At 52.3% G+C, this 24,235-nt stretch overlaps 2 protein-coding genes across 8 annotated transcripts in view; both read right to left on the reverse strand.

Annotated features, from left to right (window-relative positions):
* Nucleotides 1–24,235, reverse strand: part of MAPT (microtubule associated protein tau) — a 129,877-nt gene that overhangs the window by 25,481 nt on the left and 80,161 nt on the right. For 6 of the 7 annotated variants that reach the window (XM_030799952.1, XM_030799950.1, XM_030799951.1 and 3 more), the window contains 4 exons: nucleotides 23,250–23,315; nucleotides 14,575–14,630; nucleotides 10,065–10,191; nucleotides 5,030–5,295 (listed from right to left, as the gene is read on the reverse strand). In XM_030799952.1, the coding sequence (XP_030655812.1) occupies nucleotides 5,030–5,295; nucleotides 10,065–10,191; nucleotides 14,575–14,630; nucleotides 23,250–23,315 (515 nt within the window). Of the gene's footprint in view, nucleotides 1–5,029; nucleotides 5,296–10,064; nucleotides 10,192–11,575; nucleotides 11,774–14,574; nucleotides 14,631–17,735; nucleotides 18,489–23,249; nucleotides 23,316–24,235 lie in introns of all 7 variants that reach the window. The other variant, XM_030799953.1, reaches the window with a different exon arrangement.
* On the reverse strand, nucleotides 699–3,898 carry STH (saitohin). Its single transcript, XM_030799954.1, has one exon. It carries the CDS (start codon nucleotides 2,355–2,357, stop codon nucleotides 1,893–1,895), a length of 465 nt encoding a protein of 154 aa, XP_030655814.1. The 5' UTR covers nucleotides 2,358–3,898; the 3' UTR covers nucleotides 699–1,892.

Here is a 24,235-nt window from a genome sequence, read left to right on the forward strand (position 1 = left end):
TTTTTTTTTTAATAGAGTCTCAGTCTTGCTCTGTTGCCCAGGCTAGGGTGTAGTGGTATGATCATAGCTCACTGCAACCTTGAACTCCTGGTCTCAAGTGATCCTCCAGCATTGGCCTCCCAAAGTGTTGGGATTACAGGCATGCGCCACCGTGCCCAGCCAGGAGCCAGCTTTTGATGCTGTTATATGTTGTTTTACTGGTTGTGTTTTCTTCATTTTTTTTTTTTAAGTTAGGAGTGCAAGGTTGTGTTTTCTGGTTTATTTCTGCTCTCATCTTTGTTTCTAGATTCTTATTTCTTTTCTTGTATTCTTTTTCCCCTCCATTAAGAACCTAATTTATATGCTGCAGTCATTTATTTTTTTAAATAACAAAAGTATTTAAAACTATGAAATCCTTCTAAGTACAATTTGGGGCACCTTAATATAACGTACAGGATTCATTTTACTTTTTTGATACAGGGTCTCGCCCAGGCTGGCGTTTAGTGGTGTGAACATGGCTCATTGCAGCCCTGACCTCCCAGGCTCAAGCGGTCCTCCTACCTCAGCCTCTGGAGTAGCTGGAACTACAGGAGAGTGCCAACAGGCCCAGCTAATTAAAAAAAAAAATTGTAGAGACAGGGTCTCCCTATGTTGCCCAGGCTGGTCTCGAACTCCTGGACTCAAGTGATCCTTCTGCCTTGGCCTCCCCAAGTGTTGGGATTAGGTGTGAGCCACCACACGTGGCCCCAACAAAATGTTTTAAAAGCTGGTCCTTTGTCTCTGTGTCTGGACACACTCCCACTCCCGCAGGCCAAACAGGGCGGGGATGAGCTTGGCAAAGGGGATGTGGGACCCAGGGGCTGGCCTGGCTGGGTCTGAGCTGACTGAGGAGCCAGGCGCTTGGAAACTGCAAATAGGGATAGAGCTGGGACTGAAAGTGGAAAATGAGTCACTGGATCAGGGTGCACAGGAGGCTGCAGTGGTTGAGGTTGAGGGTAGGTGTCAGCAGTAAGAACCCAGGGCCACTGAGTCTCAGCCAGGCTGCACACTAGAGTCACCCAGGGGAGGCCCACCCCAAGATGACAACAGGTCCAGGAGGCTTGGGCACTGGAATGATGTTTAAAAGAATTCCCTCTTCCCACCAGGTGCTCCCTTTTACAGTCAGGATGGAACACTGCCGCCCACGACTCCCGCAAGATCGGCGGGGCCTACGGGCTCTTCCTGCCTGGCACCCCACCCAGCTCTTCCTCCTTCCCTGCAATCTCCACCCCTACCCAGCTGGTGCTCCAGTGCGGCCACCTGATTATCTGCGTTTTCCTTTCAAAATAATTCCATTTGGGGCCCCAAAGCAATATATGTTCACTGTAGCAAATCCTGAAAACAGAGAAAAGCACAAAGGGGAAAACAGACGTTTTCCGCTTTTCCCCCGATGATTTGCAGCAATCTGCGGCAGTTTTCAGCCTCTTGCAGGTTCCCAAACGTGACTTGGCTCCTGCTCTTTTCCCTTCGGTGTGAGCATCTGTTCCGGCAGGATTGAGCGATTCTTCAGACTCCACCAGCTTTGCCTCTTTTGTAGCCAAACATTTATTGAGCACTTACTGCATGCTGGGCACTACATGAGGTCACAGGGACCCAAAGGTCTCAGCAAAACCTCGTGGAGCCTTCAGGCCAGTCCAGGAGGAGGAGGCCTGACACCCTTCAGTGGGTCATTTTAAAGGCTCTTGTGCGTGGACCCCGTATGACATTTTTCTTTTTCTTTTTTTCCTGGATATTTATGTGTTGGTCTTTGTTATGGCTGAGGTTTGGTTTCAGACAATTTTTCTAGGCTTTCCTGGCATTTAAGGGAGGCTGTGACTGTGTCCTCTATCACTTTTCCATACTTCGTCCCCCAAAATATCTTAAGAAAAGTAAAGTCACCCTTTAGTAGATTTGGACGTGCTGTCTCCACCCAGCGTAGTGACGTCGTAACCTGGAGCCCCGTCTGCCCCTTTCTGCACTTGGCATGAGGTCGCCTGACTCTCACCCCTCATGGGCAGAGGCAGGGCAGCCGCAGGGTGGGAGGGACAGTTCTGGCCCTGAAAAGGGTCTTCGATGGAAAGTTGTCTTCCCTGCTCAGCCCCATTCCTGCAGCTCTCTTCAGAGCTGTAAGAACTGGGCCAAATGGTGCCCACACCTTCCAAGCCAACCTCAGATGAACTCAGGGTCAACAGGGAAGCTACCTCCCATGCTAAGCTGAGGGTTCTGTCTCTGGCAACCTGAATCATCCACTCACACAGAGGCTGAGTTAAATTAACCCCATATTCAATGAGGGCCAGCCACCTGCACAGTCTCGTGGGGGCTGCAAAAATGCGTGAGACTCGGCCTCCACCCTCAGTCATGGCCCAGACTAGGGAGCGGCAGACACATGTTCAGTGTGGTCAGGGTTTACAGGGGCTTTAAGAAGAGAGAGGGGAATCCAGGAAGACTTCCTGGAGGAGATGGCAACTGAACTTGGGTTTAAGGGAAGGGAAGAGATAAGGAGAGAAGGATGTTCCCCACCGTGGGACACAGGGCAGGGCGTGGCAGAACCCAGGGGCCCCCAGGGGTGCATGGGCAAGGAACCCCAGACGGGGAGCAGCAGATTCAGGCTGGGGGGAAGGGAGCACCTTGCGGGTGCTGCCTGTTATGTGACTTGAGGAGATCCTGGGTGTGCCTGGATGGCAGTCTGGGTGCTGAAGCAGGATGGGGGTGCATGGGTGGGCAATGGGAGAAAAGGCAGGAAAGGCCAGTGAGGGCCCCTCTGGGGTCTTGGGCAGCAGCAAGGCCAGGCACCCTGAAGAATGAAGGTCACAGTGGTCCCAAGATGGGGCTTCTGGAGGCGACTTTCGAGAACTGAATGAGGACTGGAAAGTCTGGAGATGAGGGAGCGCATTGTCCCCAGTGGATGCGCGGGACAGTTTCCCTCAGCTGTGGTACAGGACAGAGGCCCCGGGTCGCCTGTGAGTTATTTCCCCAAGGTCTCTAACCAGGCCATTGTGGTGGGTGAGGGTCCAGAGAGCCTCTTCCACTACAAGCTCCACATGCCTGAGCAGGGAGAGGCCGGACCTTAATTTAACCCGGATCGTTTGCCATCTCAGGAGGGAGATCCTGAGATGCTCTCTTCCTTCCCTCCCTCCTGTGTTCCAGGGAGCTCTGCCCTTGTCCCCACAGCCACAGGGGAGCCACCGTCTGTCCTTTCCTCGATGAGAGGAGGTGCTCCAGGGCACAGCTGAGTCTTCTCCACCTCTGTGCATGGCCTGGCACGCAGGGGCTCTCAAAAGAGGCTTGATGCACAGAGGCAGGGTCTACACATGCGTCCCCTTTAACCCGACCGTCCATTTCCATCCCAACGGGATGTGACACTGCACTCACAAGCTTGTTCGGGGGAAGGGGGGCTCCTGCATCCGATCCTGGGTGGGGGGAGGTGGCAGGGTTTGAGGCAAGGTGCCCACGTGCACTGGTGGCCACCCTCCCTCCACATGCCCCAGGCTCAAGCCCAAGAGATAAGAAATTCAGGGGTGTGGAGAGCGCCTGCGTTGGGGAGGCAAGCTGACACACAGGCCCAGGGTTCCGGAAAGCCCCTTAGCTCCCCGAGGCCCAGTGCCCAGAAGGCCCAGCACACCTGCAGCCTCAGAGTGAGCCGTGGTCCTTCTCACCCCCAGCCTCCTCTTCACCCTTCCCCAGCTCCCCCAGTGCTGGGTGACGGGAGTGGGGTCCTGGGCTGAACTGTGGTCCCCGCAAATTCATATGTTGAAGCAATAACCCCCCGCCCCTGTACCTTGGAAGGTGACTCTATTTGGAGACAGGGCCTTTAGAGAGGTGATTAAGTGAAAAATCAGGTCAGGCTGGGCCCTAAGCCATGGTGGGTTTTTTTTGTTTGTTTGTTTGTTTTGAGACAGAGTCTCGCTCTGTTGCTCAGACTGGAGTGCAGTGGCACTATCTCAGCTCACTGCAACCTCTGCCTCCTGGGTTCAAGCGATTCTCCTGCCTCAGCCTCCTGAGTAGCTGGGATTACAGGCACGCACCACCACCATGCCCAGGTATTTTTGTATTTTTAGTAGAGACGAGGTTTCACCCTGTTGGTCAGGTTGGTCTCGAACTCCTGACCTCGTGATCTGCCCGCCTCGGCCTCCCAAAGTGCTGGGATTACAGGCGTGAGCCACTATGCCCGGCCGCCATGGTGTTCTTACAAGATGAGCATGCGCAGAGCTACCAGGAGCACACACACAGGGAAGACCGCAGCGGCGCAAGGCAGAGGTGGCTACCCACGGCCACAGAGAGGCCTTGGAAGAAACCCGCCCGCCCACACCTGGCTAGTGAGGAAGCATACTGCTGTTCTTTCACTGTGGTGCTTTGTATGTCAGCCCTAACGCACCCAGATGAGGGGCACGGGGACAGGAACGGGGAAAGGGATCCAGGCCAGGCTCCCGAAGTCCGTGCTTCTCCACCTTTAGGAAGCTGGAGAGCTCGCGAGCACCCACTTGCCCCCAGAAGAATCAGCTGATCAAAACAGAACCCCCAATCTCCCCAGAATCCAGAGGAACCCAACCTAAGCAGATGGCCCACGAGTAGAGATGCCCACCTATGGGTGGCAGTGTGTTCTGCCCAGAAGGCAGGTGGGGAACCGCTGTGGGTGCCCCGACTATGACAGCCTCCGGCCGTGGAGACACAGCCCTGCCATCTCTGTCCGATTAACAGGGGCTGAAGGGGCAAGAGAAGAGCCAGAACGTTCTCTCGCCTGAGGAGGGCACTCGCAGTGTAGTGGAGAGCCCAATAAAGAACTGAACTTCCTTGAAGAGGGTCCAGAGGGGACTGGGGTGTTACGCAGGGGTGCTCAGGTGCGGGGAACCCCACACCTCCAGGCGCAGCCCCACAGCTCCAGGCACAGCCGCGCACCTCCATGCGCAGCCCCACGACTCCACGCTCAGCCGCAGCCCTACCCCTCCATGCGCAGCCCTACCCCTCCAGAGGCAGCCTCCCACACCTCCACGCGCAGCCCCCCACACCTCCACGCGCAGCCAGCGACTCTTACCTTCCCGCCTCCCGGCTGGTGCTTCAGGTTCTCAGTGGAGCCGATCTTGGACTTGACGTTCTTCAGGTCTGGCATGGGCACGGGGGCTGTCTGCAGGCGGCTCTTGGCGGAAGATGGCGACTTGGGTGGAGTACGGACCACCGCCACCTTCTTGGGCTCCCGGGTGGGTGGGGTTGGAAGGGATGGGGTGCGGGAGCGGCTGCCGGGAGTGCCTGGGGAGCCGGGGCTGCTGTAGCCGCTGCGATCCCCTGATTTTGGAGGTTCACCTGGGAAGGAAGGAAGGGAGTGAAGCCGGGACTCGGGTGGGTGGGGTCAGAAAAGGCCCTGGGGTCTGCCTGTCCCGCGGGTCCATTCCCAGGCTCACCACTGGGTTAGGCAGGTGGAAGCCAGGTTGGAAGCGCAGCTACAGCAGGTGGCTGCCCTGGAGAAGCATCTCTTCCCCCCTGCCTTTTTGCTTAGGGACAGAGACACCCCTTTCCCAGGAAAGCAATGGAAAACCATCAACCACCATCCAATACCCGCTCCCAGAGAGGTGGCCAACTCGGCCCCACGGTCTTTGGGTCAAGAGATGGGCTCCAACAAGCTGTGTGGCCTCAGACAAGTCACTTCCCCTCTCTGAGCTCAGAGGCCTTAATTTGAAAGTGGAAATAATTATAATCCCTGCGGCCAGGGTGGCTCCAGGAGGTGGTAGATATGCTTTGCCAACCTCTAATGCAATTCTTCAGGGCCTGTATCCTAAATAAGGGTGACACAGTGATGGGACCCAGCTGTGTCCTCAAGCCTGGACGCTTCACAGGGTGAATGTTCAGCTGTTCAGCTAGTTCAGGGCTCCTGCCAGCTCCCTGGCTCCTCTGTGGGGTCTGGGCTTCAGAACAGGATGCCTGCTCCACGCCTGCCTGTCCCTAGCTGTCCACATGAGCCATGCCGCTTCATGCTGCTGTGCCCTGCCATACAGTTGCCCACCTGCCATGCATAGCAGTTACTAGCGCACCCTTCCAACACCCTGGAAGCTGCTGGGGGGTCTCCTCTCCTCTCCATGCAGATGCTGTCCCTCCCTCCTCTGGGTGTCCTTTACCCTCAAACTTGCTTCTGTTACTGCACTTCCCAGGCCTCTGTTACACTTCAACACTCTGCTATTCTGTCTCATGGGTCCGTGTTTTCCAAAGTGTGGCCCAAGGAACCCTGCGACAGAATCTCCGGATCTTTCAAGGAAGAAAGCGGGACTTGCAAAATGCAAATTTCTCGATCCCCATCAAGAGTGGACAGAGCAGAATCTCTATGGGTGGGGCCTGTAAAGCCTCATTTTTCTCAAGCTCCACAAAGACTGAAGTCTGAGAACCGCAGGCCTCACCCTGTGCCGAAGTGTGCTTAGCTCCCCTGCAGTCTGAGAACTTAGCTCTCCTGCAAGTCCAGAAGCTTCCCGCAGCAATGCCCCTGCCGCTGCCCCAGGCATTTGCTGTAACACATACCTGCTGGCCAGACCTGGAGAAGGGCAGCTCTTTGAAGCACTCATCTAGCCAATGGGCAGCTTGGCCAGTGACGAATAAGCACTAGTTTTCTTTTGTTGTTGTTTTGTTCTTTTGGGGTTTTTTTTGAGACGGAGTCTCATTCTGACACCCAGGCTGGAGTGCAATGGCGTGATCTCGGCTCACTGCAACCTCCGCCTCCCAGGATCAAGCAATTCTCCTGCCTCAGTCTCCCAAGTAGATGATATTACAGGCGTGCAGCACCATGCCTGGCTAATTTTTGTATTTTTAGTAGAGACTTATTTTAGTAGAGACTGGATTTTTGTATTTTTAGTAGAGACTGGATTTTTGTATTTTTAGTAAAGACTTCTTTAGTAGAGGTTTTACCATGTTGGCCAGGCTGGTCTTGAACTCCTGACCTCAGGTGGTCCACCCGCCTCGGCCTCCCAAAGCGCTAGGATTACAGGCATGAGCCACTGTGCCCAGCCAGCACCAGTTTTTATAATTTGACTTCCATGTCTTTTTTTTAAATAATGTTTTTTATAGAGACGGGGGTCTGACTATGTTGCCCAGGCTGGTCTTGAACTTCTGGCCTCAAGCGATTCTCCCACCTCAACCTCCCAAAGTGCCGGGATTATAGACGTGAGCCACCGTGTCCTGCCGATTTCCACGTCTTGGATGTTCCTGAAGTAGTAAGCTCTGTGGCAATAGGACAAATGAAGCCTCTTCTTTTCCACATAAGGAAACAACAGATGGGGCCTCGGCCTCCAGGCTCAGCCTCTCTGCCTCCTCAGACCTCCCATCCTCCTGCCTCCCTGACTTCAGAGACCCAGGGTGACCAGTGGGCTTGGTGGTGGCGGCTCCAAATCCTTTTCATGCCTCTTACTTACAGAGTGGTCGTGGGCAAGTCACCTGACCTCCTTAAGCCTATGTCTTCATCTGAAAAATAGGGAGACAGCCAGGCATGGTGGCCCATGCCTGTAATGCCATTGTCCCTGAAGTCAAGGAGAGCAGACAGGATTAGAAAGCCCATCAGACAAACACAGCCGCGCAAACTGCACAGGGAAGAGAATTCGGACTGCTCCATCTTCAGGCTGCGAGCCCCGTGTGAACCCTGCATTGCAGAAAAGGGTCCTCCCGGCTCTAGAAACACAAGCCAGTGAACGGCCACACACGCAAACGGAGGCTGCTCCCAGCGAAGCAGGCTCCCGAGTACGTCTCTCAGATTTGGGCCCTGCAGGGGGTGGTCTTCTCTGGACTTGCTTGGTCGCTTAAAGAGAAAAATCCACAAAAGCCTCATTATCATCAGGCTTAAACAGGGCCTTAATGAGTCCTTCACATGGCAGGCACCCACAGCCGGCCCAGCAGTGGCCCCATTCTGAAACAAGGTCGAGGGGGCCCAAGGGGGAGGGTCTCTCCACCTGCAGGCAGCCACTGAAGAGCAGGTAAGACCCAAAGGGAAATGCATGACCTTGTTTAAGGTTGTTACAAAGTGTGAGTCCCCTGTAATCCCAGCACTTTGGGAGGCCGAGGTGGGCGGATCACTTGAGGTCAGGAGTTCGAGACTAGGCTGGCCAACATGGTGAAACCCTGTATTTACTAAAAATACAAAAATTAGCAGGGCGTGGTGGCCTGTGCCTGTAGTCCCAGCTACTCAGGAGGCTGAGGCAGGAGAACTGCTTGAATCTGGGAAGCAGAGGTTGCAGTATGCCAAGATCGTGCCACTGCACTTCAGCCTGGGTGACACAGTGAGACTCCGTCTCAAAAAAACAACAACAAAAAACAGAGTGTGAGTCAACTGGCCCAGTGTTAAGTGAAAAAAACAGGAGGATACAAATGCTACTTAAAATCCCAACATTCTGGGAATTATCCCTGGATCACATGTATATGATAAAGACACCAGGCCAGAAAACACGAAGCAAAAAGACAAAAACAATGGGCCTTAGTGAACGGCCATCCTTGGGAGTGCCACTGCACGGCATGTGTGCGAGAAATGCCACCGCAAAGACACGCAGCAGGTGGTGGGCAGGCTCTGGGCAGCTCCCTCAGGCCAGGGAGAAGCAGAGTCACCAAGATCCAGGCCAGGCTTTGGCCACAGCCCGCAGCAAGAGCCATAGGCTGCCCGTGCCACCAAGGAGCAAGTGCAGGTCAGACACCCCTACATGGTGCAGAGTCTAAACCCAGTGGCCTGGAATACTTCACTGGGGCAATGGGAGACAGAAGTGCTCAAGCAGGCTGTCCCTAATCCCCAAAGAGGACAACTGTTTTTTTTTTGAGAAGGAATCTCACTTTTGTTATCCAGGCTGGAGTGCAATGGCGCGATCTCAGCTCACTGCAACCTCTGCCTCCCGGGTTCAAGTGATTCTCCTTCCTTAGCCTCCTCCGAAGCTGGGATTACAGGTGCCCGCCACCACGCCCAGCTAATTTTTTTGTATTTTTAGTAGAGAGAGGGTTTCGCCATGTTGGCTCAGGTGATCCGCCCACCTTGGCCTCCCAAAGTGCTGGGATTACAGGTATGAGCCACCACACCCAGCCGTGACTGTTCTTAATAGCACCCCTGGCTGCAAAATAACTCGATGGATGCCTTACTGGGTACTCAAAACTGACTGGGTTTTACTCACAGGAGCCCAGCGCAACGGGCCCAGCCTGCGACTGCTCAGCTAAGACCCTCAGGTTTTGCAGCAGACTCCTAAAGTCCCTAGCAAGTTAAGCTGCCCAGGGGTTGAGCCCTGAGTGACGTCACCCATTGTGACTTATCCAGGCTGCTGCTCTGTCTCCAGAGACATTTGTCTCCAGAGTCTCATTTGGGGACTGAAAACACGCCATGCTGGGGCTGCCTCTATGGAACCCTGGACTTGGGGCCAGAGAGGCTCCGAGAGCTGCCACTTGGTAGTCATGTGACTGCATTTTCTTCGGGTTTAAAATGAGCTGGTTAGACTCAGTCAAGCAAACTCTCAGAGGCTTGATTTCTTTCTTTCTTTTTTTTCCTTTTTCTGTATTTTTTTTTTTATCCTGCTGCAGAATCAGCCTCAATTTCTTCATTGATAAAAAGTGAGGATTCAGGCCGGGAGTGGTGGCTCACGCCTGTAATCCCAGCACTTTGGGAGGCTGAGGCAGGTGGATCACCTGAGGTCAGGAGTTTGAGACCAGCCTGGCCAACATGGTGAAACCCTGTCTCTACTAAAAATACAAAAAATTAGCCAGGCATAGTGGCAGGTGCCTGTAATCCCAGCTACTAGGGAGGCTGAGGTAGGAGAATTGCTTGAACCCGGGAGGTGGTGGATGCAGTGAGCTGAGATCACACCACTGCACTCCAGCCTGGATAACAAAAGCGAAACTCTGTCTCAAAAAAAAAAAAAAAAAAAAAAAAAAAAGGTAGGGATTCAACATTTGCCTCAGAAATCAAAAGGACTGAGAAGGAAATGAAGACTCCAGTGCTTAGTAAACTGCAAGCTGCTGACCAGCTGCCAGGGGTTGTTCATTCTCAGTGGCCTAAGGCCTCCTAAAATGAAGGCTGTACCTCTGAGAGCTTCAGCTTCCTCTAAGATTCAAGAGAACATTCTTCTTACCAGAGCTGGGTGGTGTCTTTGGAGCAGGCGGGGTTTTTGCTGGAATCCTGGTGGCGTTGGCCTGGCCCTTCTGGCCTGGAGGGGCTGCTCCCCGCGGTGTGGCGATCTTCGTTTTACCATCAGCCCCCTGTAAATGAAACATGGTAGAGGGGTTTTTCACCATTGGGAAAAGTTACTGCCACCAAGAGTCAACACCAGCCCCACTCCGCCACCTTGACTCAAAACGTGGCTAAGACTGAGGTGACCCTTTGCCTCCTAGATGCCACAAGTGTCTGCTACAACCACGAGGGCTTGCTGGGCACACAAACCCACGTCCCCACCCAAACTCCAAGTTCCCTGAGGATATTTCCTCCCAGAGGAACTGTGTGCCTTAGTTATCAGCATGAGTTGTGCCAAGGCCAGCAGAGCTTACAGCAATGATCAGGTCACTCTCCACTCCATGTCAATCATCGGCAGGACATTATTGCACTATGCATATGCAGACATCCATTTTCTGACTCTAATTATGGATTTATTTGGCTGATGATGGTTGGCTCCACCAGAGGCCCCTGGAGGCAGTGTTGAACCTGACCAAGGATGCTAAAGAGAGCTAGGTCGTGTTCTTTCATTCTCTCGCAAACAACCCTAAGGCCTCAGGAACTCCTTGGGTGTGCTCAGAGCAGGTGAGCACCTGAGGAGGCGAGCACCAGCATCATTGACAAAGCTGGCAGAGTCGGGCATGGCACAGTCTAGGGACTAGGGCAGTCCCTGGTTTCGGTTACCTAGCAGATGACCCTTAGACATAACACAAACTCAAAAAAGAAACTGACATTAACCAAGGACCACAAGCTAGTTGAGGGGGGAGTGAGCTCACGGGGCAGTGTTGCTATGGCGTGATGCTGTCCTACCCAGATCAGGGCAATCTGGAAGCATTTCTCTTGCCAAAATCAGGAATGGGCAAAGGAACCCAATGAGAGTAGCAATTTTGGGTTTTTTTTTTTAAAATTTTTGCGACAGGGTCTTGCTCTGTCACCCAAGCTGGAGCTAACTACAACCTCTGCCTCTGGGGTTCAAGCAATCCTTGTGCCTCAGCCTCCCGAGTAGCTGCGATTACAGGTGCATACCACCACGCCCGGCTAATTTTTGTATTTTTAGTAGAGACAGGGTTTTGCCATGTTGCCCAGGCTGGTCTTGAACTCTTGATCTCAGGTGATCCACCCTCCTCAGCCTCCCAAAGAGCTGGGATTACAGGTGTGAGCCACTGCGCCCAGCCTTAGAGTAGCGATTTCGAAACCAAGGTCCCACCAGGTGTCTTAGGGGCTGCTGCTATGAGAGCCTGGGGGGTGCTGAGAGGGATGGCCCCCAGCTCTCTTTTCCCCTTTGCCCAGAATTCTAACTATTTTACACGGTGGTTCTATGTCAGAGCTCATTTGAAGAAAGGTCTTTGAGGCTAAAAAACAAAGAACAAACAAACCCCACATTTGCAAACCACAGCAGAGCAGCCTGGTTCTTTTCAAAGGTGGTTTCCTTACCTTGAGTTTCATCTCCTTTGCTCCAGAACTGCCAGTTCGGGGAGTGACAGAAGAGACGTATTTAGGAGAGGAAGGTGGCTCTGGGCACACGGCAGGGCTGGAGGGTTGGATCAGAGGGTCTGAGCTACCAGGAGTGGGGTGTTTGGGGCTAAGGCAAGGCCTATTTTTCAAGGTTTTAGCAGAGGAACGTGTGGATGTCTTAAACACAAACATAAATAAAATCAAAATAAAAGTCAGCACATGGAGGAGGGAAACAAACTGAAAAAAGGACAGTAACTAAAAATAAATAAGGCGGGTAATGGTTGAAAGCAGTGATCTCCAGGCTGTTTGAATCAGGTACCCTTAACATCCCTTCTGATCAGTAAGAACAGGAAAGTGACCATCCTCCCCAATCATAGTTCTTTTTTCTTTTTTTTGAGACAGAGTCTCGCTCTGTCGCCCAGGCTGGAGTGCAGTGGCGCAATCTCGGCTCACTGCAAGCTCTGCCTCTCGGGTTCACGCCATTCTCCCGCCTCAGCCTCCCGAGTAGCTGGGACTACAGGCGCCCGCCAACACGCCCGGCTAATTTTTTGTATTTTTAGTAGAGACGGGGTTTCACTGTATTAGCTAGGTTGGTCTCGATCTGACCTTGTGATCCGCCTGCCCCGACCTCCCAAAGTGCTGGGATTACAGGCGTGAGCCACCGCGCCTGGCCCAATCATAGTTCTTACATGACCGACTTACTCAACTCACATCTGACAAAGCCTTTAGAAGAGGACATGAAAAAGGAATGGAAGTTCTAGTATGTTCTTTCTCCAGCCTGTTAGATGTTACTGTGCCCCTGAATTTGGAGACCACTGGTTTAAAGGTGCTTCACATGAATAAGTTGATGGAGATCATCAAGGTACATGAATCTTAGGATGTTACTCAAGAAAGTGTCCCGAAGTGTGTCATGGGGTCTGAAGGGCCTTACTTTCTACTCAACCAAGCAAGGTGCTTTTTTGCCTGCCCATTAACCCATGGCCTCTTCCACCACACTGACAGACTTATATGGCTACAATCAGGAGTGTGCCCACCCCAAGTTGGAAAGATTCTACCTGACTTAGGTTACACCTACCCCCACCACATATGTGCTTTCTGATTAAAGTCTCAAATCAAACTAATATTAACACAATCTGGTGAATCCTAATCTGGCCACTGTTAACTCTTTTTTGTTTGTTTGTTTGTTTGTTTGCTTGTTTTAGAGACAGGGTCTCCCTCTGTTGCCCTGGCTGGAGTGCAGTGGTGCCATCACGTCTCACTGCAGCCTCCACCTTTTGGGCTCAAGTGATCCTCCCACCTCCGCCTGGCCAATTAAATTTTTTTTGAGATGGGGTCTTACTATGTTGCCCAGGCTGGTCTAGAACTCTTGGGCTCGAGAGATCCTCTCACCTTAACCTCCCAAAGTGCTGGGATTACAGGCATGAGCCACTGTGCCAAGCCTCCAATGTTATCTCTTTTTCTTTTTTCAGTTTGCCAGTGTAAACAACACTGCTAACTTTTGAACCCATTCCACATGAGGAAGCAGCCAGGGACGGGTGTCTGGACGCCTGTCCCCATGGAGGCGGGGCTGGGGTAGGGGGCCTGGAACCGGGATGCAGAATAGATAGTGACTGACACCCACAGTTCGTCCTGCCCATGGGGGATTTTGACAGGTGGGCATGGCCCCAGAGGAGAAGAGGGTGTTTGGAGGGGAAGAGGTTGCACTCTCAGGAAACGAAGTGGGGAGGCTAAGCCTTGAAATATTTCCGAGAGTGAGTCAGAGCTCAGAGAAGGGTCCTGACCCAGACTTCATTGGGCTTCTAGGGGTGTTATCTTATCGCTTTCCAATTCCCCATGGAAGCGGCCGAGGCCCTCTGTGTGGTCAGGCTTGGTAAGGAGGACCCAGGAGATGAAGTAGCAATGTGAGAGGAGGGACACAGGCTGGGGCCCTGGGGCTGATGACAAGAAAGCAAAGCTGGGGTGGGGGTATTGACGACTCCTCCTTCCCTCGATGCACACGGCCCCTCTCTACCAGCAGCACTCCCCAACTGGACGAGGCCCAGGGTAATAGATCTTTCCCCTCCCTAGACTCTGGGCAACTCCAGGGCAGGGATGTTGTACCCATGTGTACTGAATGAATGAATGAAGGAACAAATGAATGCATGCATGCATGAGGCTGGTATTCCCTGCCCCCTGCCCCCGGCACTAAATGTGCACCGTGATTGACAAGCAGCTGTCACTATCACTTCTGGGACCCAGGCCAGCTCTCCAAATCCCCACAGGCCCTTCCGCTGCCTCACTAGATGAGGCTGGGGAGCCCTGACTCTGCAGGCACTTCTGGGAGCAGCCCTCAACACACCACCGAATGCTCAGAGCTATGTGGCAACTGGAGATGCCCTCCGGGCTCCAGTACTGATTAAAATTCAGGTGTTTCAGACAGAATTTATGATGGAAATTTTAGATACCTTTAAGAAAAATAGGTCTTATCTAGAGCCATGGTGGGATTTTCCAGGAAAAATGCCACTGTGCAATTATAGGAGCATTTCCCCAGACACCAAGTCATTGAAAGAGTAAACAATGGGTGAGGTGAAATACTGAGAAGGATGGGCAAAGATCTGGGTGCAGTTTATGCAGTGAGAAGATGACTTCATTTACTGTCCTAGGGCTGGTTTTCAAACACACCTTCATTTACTGTCCTGGGGTTGGTTTTCAGACACACCTTCTTTTACTGTCAGGGTCTCACTGAAAGTACACTAAGAAAGCTGGAATTAGGAGCATGACTTCATGAACCTGCCTACTGCTCTTCCCTGGGGTAAGTATCAAAACTAATAAATGCTGGACTTTTTAAAAGCCTGCCCCAAAATACAAAGCACTTCAAATGACAGCTGTACTTTAGTGACAAATACTCCCCACATTATATATGAGAGTGAATCAGACATAAAGCGCAGCTTCTCTGTAAACTTGACCAGCTGCAGAGCTCCGTGGCATCGTCAGCTTACCTTGGCTTTTTTGTCATCGCTTCCAGTCCCGTCTTTGCTTTTACTGACCATGCGAGCTGATAAAATATAAAATAAGAATGCTTGTCACATTCCATTTTCACCGTTCACAGAAAGAGCCAGCTGTGGTGAAGTTGGATTTCTCCGGGATAGGTCCATGTTTGTTTAGTTGGGTCTGGTGGAAACCCAGTTGGTTCTCTTTTCCCTTGAATCTGCTAGACCTCACATTGTTAGTATCAACACAGCACACTGGGGTCATTGATTAGAGCAACCTGGCAAGAGGGGGCGGCAGGCTGGCCGAGGGTGGGACCATGCAGAAGGGATGCAACAGAAACTGTCATGGGGACATGATGGCACGGAGGCTATCTAAGGAAGGTGCAGTCTCCCTAACCCACAGGCTCCTGCCCTGTTTTTGCCATGGTCAGCCTCACCCCACTGGGACCAGCCCCACTCCACGGATGGGTGTTTTAAAAGCCTCAGGGCCATGGATGTTGGTGGTAGCTCAGCGAGGACCCAGCCTCCTGCAAGATCCAAGGACGGGGGTGGGTGCATTGCCTCCACGCTGCAGCCAGGCTTGGCCCTGGTTCCCTGCGAGGTGCCTGTTCACCCTCTTGGCCTTGGAAACTGCCTGGAGCCACCCGGCTCCCCTGCCCATTTGGCTAGATTGCCAGCAGTCCTGATTCCCACTTTCCTGGCCATCTTATGCTGACCACCCCATCTCCATTCCTGGTCACACGCCTCTAGAATTAGGAGAGCCTGGCAGGGTTGTCTTTGCCCCCTAGTTGCTGGTTGTACCCCCAGGGCCTGCCCCTCGCTAATGGTGGCTTTGGCCACCAGCCCCAGCTGCTCTGAGATGAGCCAAGCCCAGCCCAGCCCTGAGCCAGGCCTGGTGGGTTTCTTGCCACTTGCTGGTCTTCGAAGGGCACAAATTCTCACCGCTTCCCCCAATTAGCTACAAACCAGTTACCATCATACCTTCCCACAGACAACATCAGCCTTCATCACACTCCTTGGTGAAACCAACCCACCGACTTGTCTGCCAGCATCAGCGCTAACTCACCCTTCTCCTTCTCTTGACAGTCACTGCTGAAAACTGATCATAGATTTTCTTCTTTGGTTTTAATATCATATTCCCTCTACTCCACGGACAATCAGGTCTCTTGGAGCTTCTCATTGGCTATTGTCACCTGGATTTCTAGAGGGACCAGCAATGAGTATGCCCAGAGATTTTCCAACTATACTATGTGGCAGAATCACCTGCTAAAAGACTCCCAGGCTTACCCCACAACTGGGTCTGTAAGCCTAAAGTGGCACCTGGGAACCTGCACTTTAATAAGAGCCCCAGGCGGATCTGACTCACGTGTTCTTCGTTTTGCCCACATCAACCAGCACCATCCATGGCACAACGAAAGAATCTGCTAAATCTGCATTTTCCAAACTTCCTCCCGGAAATGTTAGCAGGTAGAATCAAGTAAGTTTGGGAAACCCACTCTGTGACCTTCTCAGAGGGTCACAATGGCCATTAGTACATTGAAGGCTCTGACAAGTCCTGCAGCAGAAAAGCCTGTTTAACTTAGTTTAGTCTTTTATTTTTTTCCCCCAGTCACTGGGTCATGGAACTCTTTTTCAACCCAAACACACCTATGAACCTCTAGTAGGCCAGCATTCAAGAAAACATCATTTCAGGAAATACTGTAGTAACCTGTCAAGTCAGGTATTTGTTCCCTACTGTTTTGGAATTTAAAAAAGGATATAGGATATTTTTTTTCTCTCTTAACTTTATTTTATTTTTTGAGACAGAGTCTTGCTCTGTCGCCCAAGTTGGGGTACAGTGGTGTGATCTTGGCTCACTGTAACCTCTGCCTCCTGGGTTCAAGCACTTCTCCTGCTTCAGCCTCCCCAGTAGCTGGGACTACAGGTGCCCGCCACCATGCCCAGCTAATTTTTTGTATTTTTAGTAGAGGCAGGGTCTCACCATGTTGGCCAGGCTGGTCTCGCACTCCTAACCTCAAGTGATCCACCTGCCTTGGCTTCCCAAAGTGCTGAGATTACAGGCGTGAGCCACCGCGCCCAGCCTCTGTCTTAACTTTTAAACACAGGCTTCTTTATAGCATTTCAAAGTTTTCTCTGAAAGTAAAATCTCATAAAAATTTAACAGATGCTTGCAACTGTGAGCTTCAGTAACATCCATTTCTGGGCTCTGCAAATAACTGTGAAATGCTAAGGGTCCCAAATTTATGAACAAGCTCACCTTGTGGCTATGAGGTCTCCCGTGGGACAGCAGCTCTCCTCTCCCTGATACTTGGGACTCTCCTCCCACCAATCCCACCCTGCAGGGCTGCTGTGGTCATGCTCCCGAGGGCTCGAGGTGGGCCCTGCTCAACCCCCTCCAATGCCAGCATGAGGATCCCCTTGTCCTCTGCGGAGGGAGGTGGCGGCATGTGGACCAGGGAGATCTTGTGTCTGCTCCTTGTCTTCCTGCCACAAGGCAGAGCAGGTGGGGGCAGGGCGCTGGGCCAAAGGCACAGCATGGGCTCTGGGCCACCTCTGGATGCTGTGTGTCGCCTGCTGTGTGTGCCCTGCACATCTCTGTGTTAGGAGTCCACACTCCAGCACCTCCTGGGAGGTATTGTGGGATGTGGGACAGGCGTGTCTTTCAGAGCCAACCTACCTGGATCCCAAACCTGGCTCTGTCACTTACTACTCACTGGCCTTCGGCAAGTTACTGTACTTCTCTGAGCCTCCGTTTCCTCATCTGCAAAGTGGGGCTTCTTATGCCTACATGGGAGGGTTGGAGAGTTCTAGACACCATGAGGGCAGCCGTCATCCTGTCGGTGGAGGGCACCCACCAACCTCCTGTGGGCTGATGGGCCGTTGTGGACAACTCAAGTGGCCAGAGAGTCAAACAAGGTGGGGAGAACGGGGCAGGGGTGCTGGTGACATGCAGAGTGGCGGGCAAGCGTGAGGCGTGCGTGCGGCCACAGCCTGAGCATGGGAGGAGGCCGAGGGAGTGGAGCAGCTGCACCCAGGTGTCGGTTTAGTGGCGTCCTAGGAATGTCGAAAGCAGCAGGAGTCGGGAGGCCCGGAAGCTCAGTGGCAGTGCCCGCAGCCTGGGAGGCCTGGGAGGTCCCCAAGGAAGGAGCGAAGAAGCTCAAGACACAGACCTTTGAGTTGAGGGACCCGGCTGACGGGCTTCCCCCGCGGAGCAGCAGCAGGCTGCTTTTCAGAGGGCTCTGGAAGGTCAGCCTCTTTTGTGTCCTCTCCCAAAGAGGGGCCCCGGGCCTCTGGCCCCTCTCCAGGGGCCCCTGGAAATGCAGCCCTTCCCAAATGCTCCTCCGAGTGCGCCTGCTCCTTCTGCACGTTGGGTGTGATTTCCACGTGAAACGTGAACTCGGGGGGCGCATCCTGCCCTTCGGCCCGCCCTGCACTGGGCCCGTCGGGCTCTGAGGCTGGGATCTCTGTGGAGACTTTGGAGAGGAAATCCACAGGGAGGGGGATGGCACCCTCCGCTGGGAAGCCTGGGATGCTGGTGGCTTCTCTGGCGGCTGTCTGGGGAGGCCGCCCATCGTGGGCTGGGGAGAACTTGGAGGGAGGGGAGTCTTGTGGGGAGGACTCATCGACGTCGCGGTCTTCATCCACCTCCCCCTTGCTCCTCGGCCTCTCTTTGCCCCCTGCCCCCTTCAGCGGCGGCCCCTCCTGGTGCAGGTCTCCCAGAAGCTGGTGCTTGAGCAGCTCAGGGGCGTGGCGGCGGCCCTCTGTGTCCTCAGGTCCTGTCCCCGAAGGCTGGCGTGTGGCCTCTCTGGGGCCCTCAGGCAGGAGGGGAGCCCCAGGCATGCCGGACACGAGCTGGTGGCTCAGACCTGGGGGGCCTGGCTCTCCGAGGAAGCCTTCCCGGACCACCTTACCACTTTCAGGCTCTGTGTGGAGATACGCAGGGGTGGCGGGCTTCGGAAAGGCTGGCCCCTTCTCGGCCCAGTCCCCACCTTTTGGTCCCCACTCCAGGGAGGGCTCCTGAGGGCCTCCTGTTGGAGGAGGCGCTGGGCAAACGGGACGGTGCTGAGGAAGGCTCGCGGTCAGCGGGACGGGAGCTTCTGGCTCTCTTTCCCCGAGGCACGGCTCAGAGACCCCAGAGGCCTCTCCGCAGGGTCCAGGCTGGACGTGAGCGCTAATCTCATTGGCCAGGGGCCTTTCAGGCGCCTTCCTCTGCTGGCCCGGAACTCTCAACTCCTCTGGTTTGAAGAGGCAGCGACAGCAAAAGGTTAGCAAGGGCGCATTAACCGCTTAAGAGAGGGAGCATCATCCTGGACAAAACGACAGTGAGAGGGCATCCCAGGCCCCCTAACAAAGAGATGGGAGCACAGCTCTGGGCTCATCTCATTGCCTTTGCTTGCTTGGAATGACAGGTCTCCTGGTCTAGTCGCCACCAGCTCGCTGGGTGGCTCTCCCCTCTGTGGGCCTCAGTTTCCTCATCTGTAAAGAGGGTTCTTGGATGTGGTGACCTCTGAGGGCCCTTCTGGTGTGGTTGTTATTCCTCTGCCTATGATGGGCTCTGGTTGGGCACAGAGCATGTCACACATCTGGAGCCGCCCTGGGCTTAATCTACTGGGAAAGCGGGAGGGCTACAGAAGCTTCTCCTGCTTTCTAGGGAATTTAAGCCTCCCAAACATTCTAGCCTCTAGATGGTACCTGGTTTGGGTGTAGCGAGAATCCCCTTTCCTCTGCCTACCTCTCACTGTTCCCCGGCCCCCCCGCCCCCTTTTTTTTTTTTTTGAGACAGAGTCTCACTCACTCTGTCGCCCAGGCTGGAGTGCAGTGGTACGATCTCAGCTCACTGCAACCTCCAACTCCCTGGTTCAAGCGATTCTCCTGCCTCAGCCTCCCGAGTAACTGGGATTACAGGCACGTGCCACCACACCTGGCTAATTTTTGTATTTTTAGTAGAAACGGGGTTTCACCATGTTGGCCAGGATGGTCTTGATCTCCTGACCTCGTGATCTGCCCACCCCCGTCCCCAAAGTGCTGGGATTACAGGCATGAGTTTTTTTTTTCCTTTTTTCTTTTCTTTTCTTTTTTTTTTTTTTTTTTTGAGACAGGGTCTCGCTCTGTCACCCAGGCTAGAGTGCAGTGGTGCAATCACAGCTCATTGCAACTTTAACTCCAGGGCTCAAACAATCCTCCCATCTCACCCTCCCGAGTAGCTGGGACCACAGATGCATGCCACCACGTCTGACTAAAATGTTATTTTTTATTTTTGTAGAGACGGGGTCTCCTTATGTTGCTCAGGCTGGTCTCGAACTCCTGGGCTCAAGCAATTCTCCTGCCTCTGTGATTACAGGGATGAGCCACCATACTTGACTTCTGCTCCCCTTTTTGGTAAATGAAACCAGTGAAACTAGTGCCCACAAACTCTGCCTCAAGCCCATTCTCTGACAGATTTGGAAAATCCAAAATGTGTGATCATCAAGAATGGAGTCTTTACTGATAGACCTGCCATAAGACTCCTCGAAAAAGAAGCCCCATTCAGATCTATCCAGGTCACTGACCACAGACAAGCCCCTTGCACAGGTGAGGTAGGCCCCTGTGGGAGGAAGGGCTCTGCACGGCAGACAGTGATGGCCCTCAGGACCACTGCTGTCCCCTGGTCACACAGCTTGCTGCACACCAACCCAGCTGATCATGGGCACACTTCATTTTTTTCTGGTTCATTCATGTGACATTCATTAACCTGGCTGCATATTAAGAACAGGAGAATTACACTCCTTGGTTCTCCTCGTAAGTACCCTTTATGTTTTTTAACTCCCAACTCTTTGAACACCCCATCTAGTCCCAACGCAACAACCTACGCAACTCACCAGCTCTGCTTTAAACAAAACCTGCAGCCCTGAAGGATTCGGGGGCTTGGAAAAGAAAGAGATTTGGATGAGGTCGGGGAGGAAGGTGTGGTCATGGACACACAAAGGTAACATGTGGGCCCAACCCCATTGGAGGCAGGGTGGTTGCCATGGGCTCATCCCCAAGAAGCCCGGTCACAGCACAGCAGCACCTCCAGCCTGATACTGGCCATGCTCATGGGCCCCTCCAGTTCCTGTTCCTGGCATCGACAACAGTGCATGCCACACAGCAGGTGGTTAAATCAATGGATCCTGCACAGATCAACTGGTGTCAGGAAAACACTGACTTTGGCTTTTCACAGGCTCTGCAGGTGCCTTATGGGAGCCCTTAGTCAGTCTCTGGGAAGAGCAGCCCAGAGGCAACCCTGAGCCTGAGTGCCAGAACTGACCACAGGCAGGGGCTGCCCCTATGCCGCCCCAACAGGACAGGTCTCCACTGCCTTCCGGTAGGTGCCTTCCTCCTAGAGCTTACTAGAGTGCTCTTGACTGGGATGTTACCGTACTCTGATCTAATACAAGACTTTAAGAAACATTATTAAAAAAGAGACAAGGACCTCAAATGTAAATAGTAAACATACCTTGAAAAGTAATGGATACAGGATTGTACTCTGTGTGTTTGTGTGTGTGTATCAATGAGGAAACTGACATGATTAATTACACCCCTGGAGGAAGAAGCCAGGTTATGAGAATGTTCTTTTTTTTTTTTTTTTTTGAGACAGAGTCTCACTCATTCTGTCACCCAGGCTGGAGTGCAGTGGCATGATCTCGGCTCACAGCAACCTCCACCTCCCAGGTTCAAGCAATTCTCCTGCCTCAGTAGCAATTCTCCTGCCTCCTACTCCTTCCCATGTAGCTGGGATTACAGGTGTGTATCACCATGCCTGGCTAACTTTTGTATTTCTAGTAGAGACAGGGTTTCACCATGTCAGCCAGGCTAGTCTCGCACTCCTGGCCTCAAGGGATCTGCCTACCTTGGCCTCCCAAAGTGCTGGGATTACAGACATGAGCCACCGCACCCAGCCTGGTTGGGAGAATGTTCTATTGATTCCCTAGGATGCTAGGAAGTACTCAGCAAATATTAAATGTAGCAATTCTCAGGGGTTAGGAGGAGATCGAGATAAATGAGTATTGTAAACATAGTAGTCCAGGTAAGTTAAGCCCCCATGCCCTCTTCAGGAGGCCTGGTCTCTGGACGCTTACAGAAGAAAAGTGCACCCCTCATACACAGGCCTTCCCATAGCTTACTCTCAACACACTGCAGCTCCATCCTGAAACACCTTTTTCCATCTTACTAATAGGTACTTTATCCCTCCATGATTCCAGGCTGCTGTCAGAAAGCTTAAAATTCAGTGAGCACAAAAGTCAAGTTCCCAGCAAAGATGGTGACCTGGGCTTTTTTTGTTGCATGGAATACGTTCTGGGGGCATGTAGACATCGCCTGCACTAACAATCAGTAGAAAAAACTCAAACCCACTTCTATTTATGAAAAGCAATGATTTCTAGAGGTCATACTTTATCAAAGCCTCTAGTTTTACCTAAGCTGAAAAACATGACCTAAAAGAAACAGGAGCCAGTTTCTAGTTAATTTCACACATCGACTGAGGTTCTTTTCTTATAGCCACTGTCCCTTCTAATAGTTTTTGAAGCTCTTTGTTAGCCTGAGAACGAAAATGCGCCTTTCTGTGCCGTGTGAGATGAGAAACGTCAGCCTGCTATAGGCTGTGACCTCTCTGGGGGCAGGAATGTGTAGTTAGGCCTCAAAATATCCTCAACGAGGCAGAGTCTCCTACAATCAGATGGCCTCAGAGGCAGATCCCATCACTTGGGAGAAAAGAATAGCGCCTTCGCAGCCCTTCTGCAATCTAGAAGCTTCCACATTTTACAGTAGGCTCTCAAGTTCATTTATCTAGCAAATGACAGAAAACAAGCCCAGCCCCCGTTATATCAGTACCACGGGTCTCCCATTTCCTAAAGTTAGGAATCTCTAGGATTTTTGAAGTTCTTAAGATATTTATGATAAATGATCACACAAAGCTGTCTTTCTTGAACATAGCAGTTTGGTTCCTGAGAAGAAAATCGTAATAAGGGTTGAAGGCTGCACAGAAGAAAGTTTACAAGCAATCGCTTGGGGATGACATGGTTAAGGCCTTGCTCCTGGATCGGCCAGAGGGCAGCCTGCAGCAAGAATCACCTGTCGCACATATTTGAGTTTCTTTTTTTTTTTGAGACGGACTTTCACTCTTGTTGCCCAGGCTGGAGTGCAATGGCGCGATCTTGGCTCGCTGCAAGGTCCACCTCCTGGGTTCGAGCGATTGTCCTGCCTCAGCCTCCTGAGTAGCTGGGATTACAGGCACCCACCACCACGCCCGGCTAATTTTTTTATTTGTAGTGAAACAGGATTTCACCATGTGGCCAGGCTGGTCTCAAACTCCTGACCTCAGGTGATCTGCCCACCTGGGTCTCCCAAAGTGCTGGGATTAGAGGCGTGAGCCACCGCGCTCAGCCTAGAGTTTCTGTTAGACATTCATTCTTAACTCTCAGGCTGGACAAGGCTAGCATCTTTCAGAACACTAAATGCCTTAGGAATTGCCCAGAAATGGTATTAGAAAAAAACCACTAGGGCTCTTTCTGTATCTGAGTAGCCAACCTTTGATAAGAACCAACTCCCTAAAATCTCCTGAACTTGTGAATTAGGGCTCAGGTCCAAATGATCTTTTCAGGGCAGAGCCCACCCCATGTCCCTCCTCCCAACCCCCAAGTCATGGCAGGTAATTCCAGTTCACTGACCTTGGGTCACGTGACCAGCAGCTTCGTCTTCCAGGCTGGGGGTGTCTCCAATGCCTGCCTCTTCAGCTGGTGTATGTGTCAGCAAATGAAGGGGGGTAAAAGCAAGACAGTTATTGTTTACTAGAAACCAAGATCTCTGTATCTTCGAGTATTTTCCCTAAAACATTCAGGAAAGTCACATCCCAAGAATACCAAGGTGCCTCAGCTCTGGCTTCTCTGCAAATGTCATTGCTGAGGGTGCTGGTGATAAAAGTTCACTAAACAAAATGCACAGCACCCACATGCAGGTGTAGCTATGACCTAGTAGGAAAGACTTTCTCCACTTTGGGACCAGGGTCCTGAATGCCACATTCAACAAGGACACACAGGCTGAGTGAGGTCAGAGAAGCAATTTGCTGCTGAGCCATGGTCGTGGAGGCTGTGTCTAAGCAGTGGCTGCTGGGAAGTTCAAGGAAAGACTTTGCCTGGGTTGTGGAGTCAGGCAGATGGGGTTCATATCCAGGCATCAGCATTCATTCAACCTCTCTGAGCCTCCATTTCCTCATCTAGAACCCCAAGATGAAGATACTAGTTTGTCTTGTAGAAGGATGGTGAGGGTTAGTAAGAGAATTTGTGTGAACACGTTTGGCCTGGTGTCTGGCATATGGTAGGTGCCCCAAAATGTTACATTTCCTTCCTCCCAACTTCTGGGCAAATGCCTTTCACAGAATGCCCTGAATGGGTGCTACTTGGTAAGAGGGAGGCTGGCAGTGCTGGTGAGCAGCTTTTGGGGTTGTCTTGGGTTCCTGTTTAGGAAGCCACAGCTCACCCCAAACAAGAAAGACTGAGAAAGTTCCTGACCACATTAATAGTACCAAAATCAATAGGCTTTAAAAACACGTATTTCTGCATCATAAACAACAGGACACTGTTACAGGACAATGCACGCAATTGTCCAGAAGAAAAGTTTATAAGGCAAGTTGGCCACGTTGACATGCATTGACCTC

This window comes from Nomascus leucogenys, chromosome 19 (genome assembly GCF_006542625.1).
Source record: "Nomascus leucogenys isolate Asia chromosome 19, Asia_NLE_v1, whole genome shotgun sequence".
Classification (NCBI taxonomy): Eukaryota; Metazoa; Chordata; class Mammalia; order Primates; family Hylobatidae; genus Nomascus; species Nomascus leucogenys.

Coding starts and splice junctions, on each gene's coding strand:
- STH (XM_030799954.1), bottom strand. CDS start 2,357: ATGACTGAGGGTGGAGGCCGAGTCTCACGCATTTTTGCAGCCCCCACG.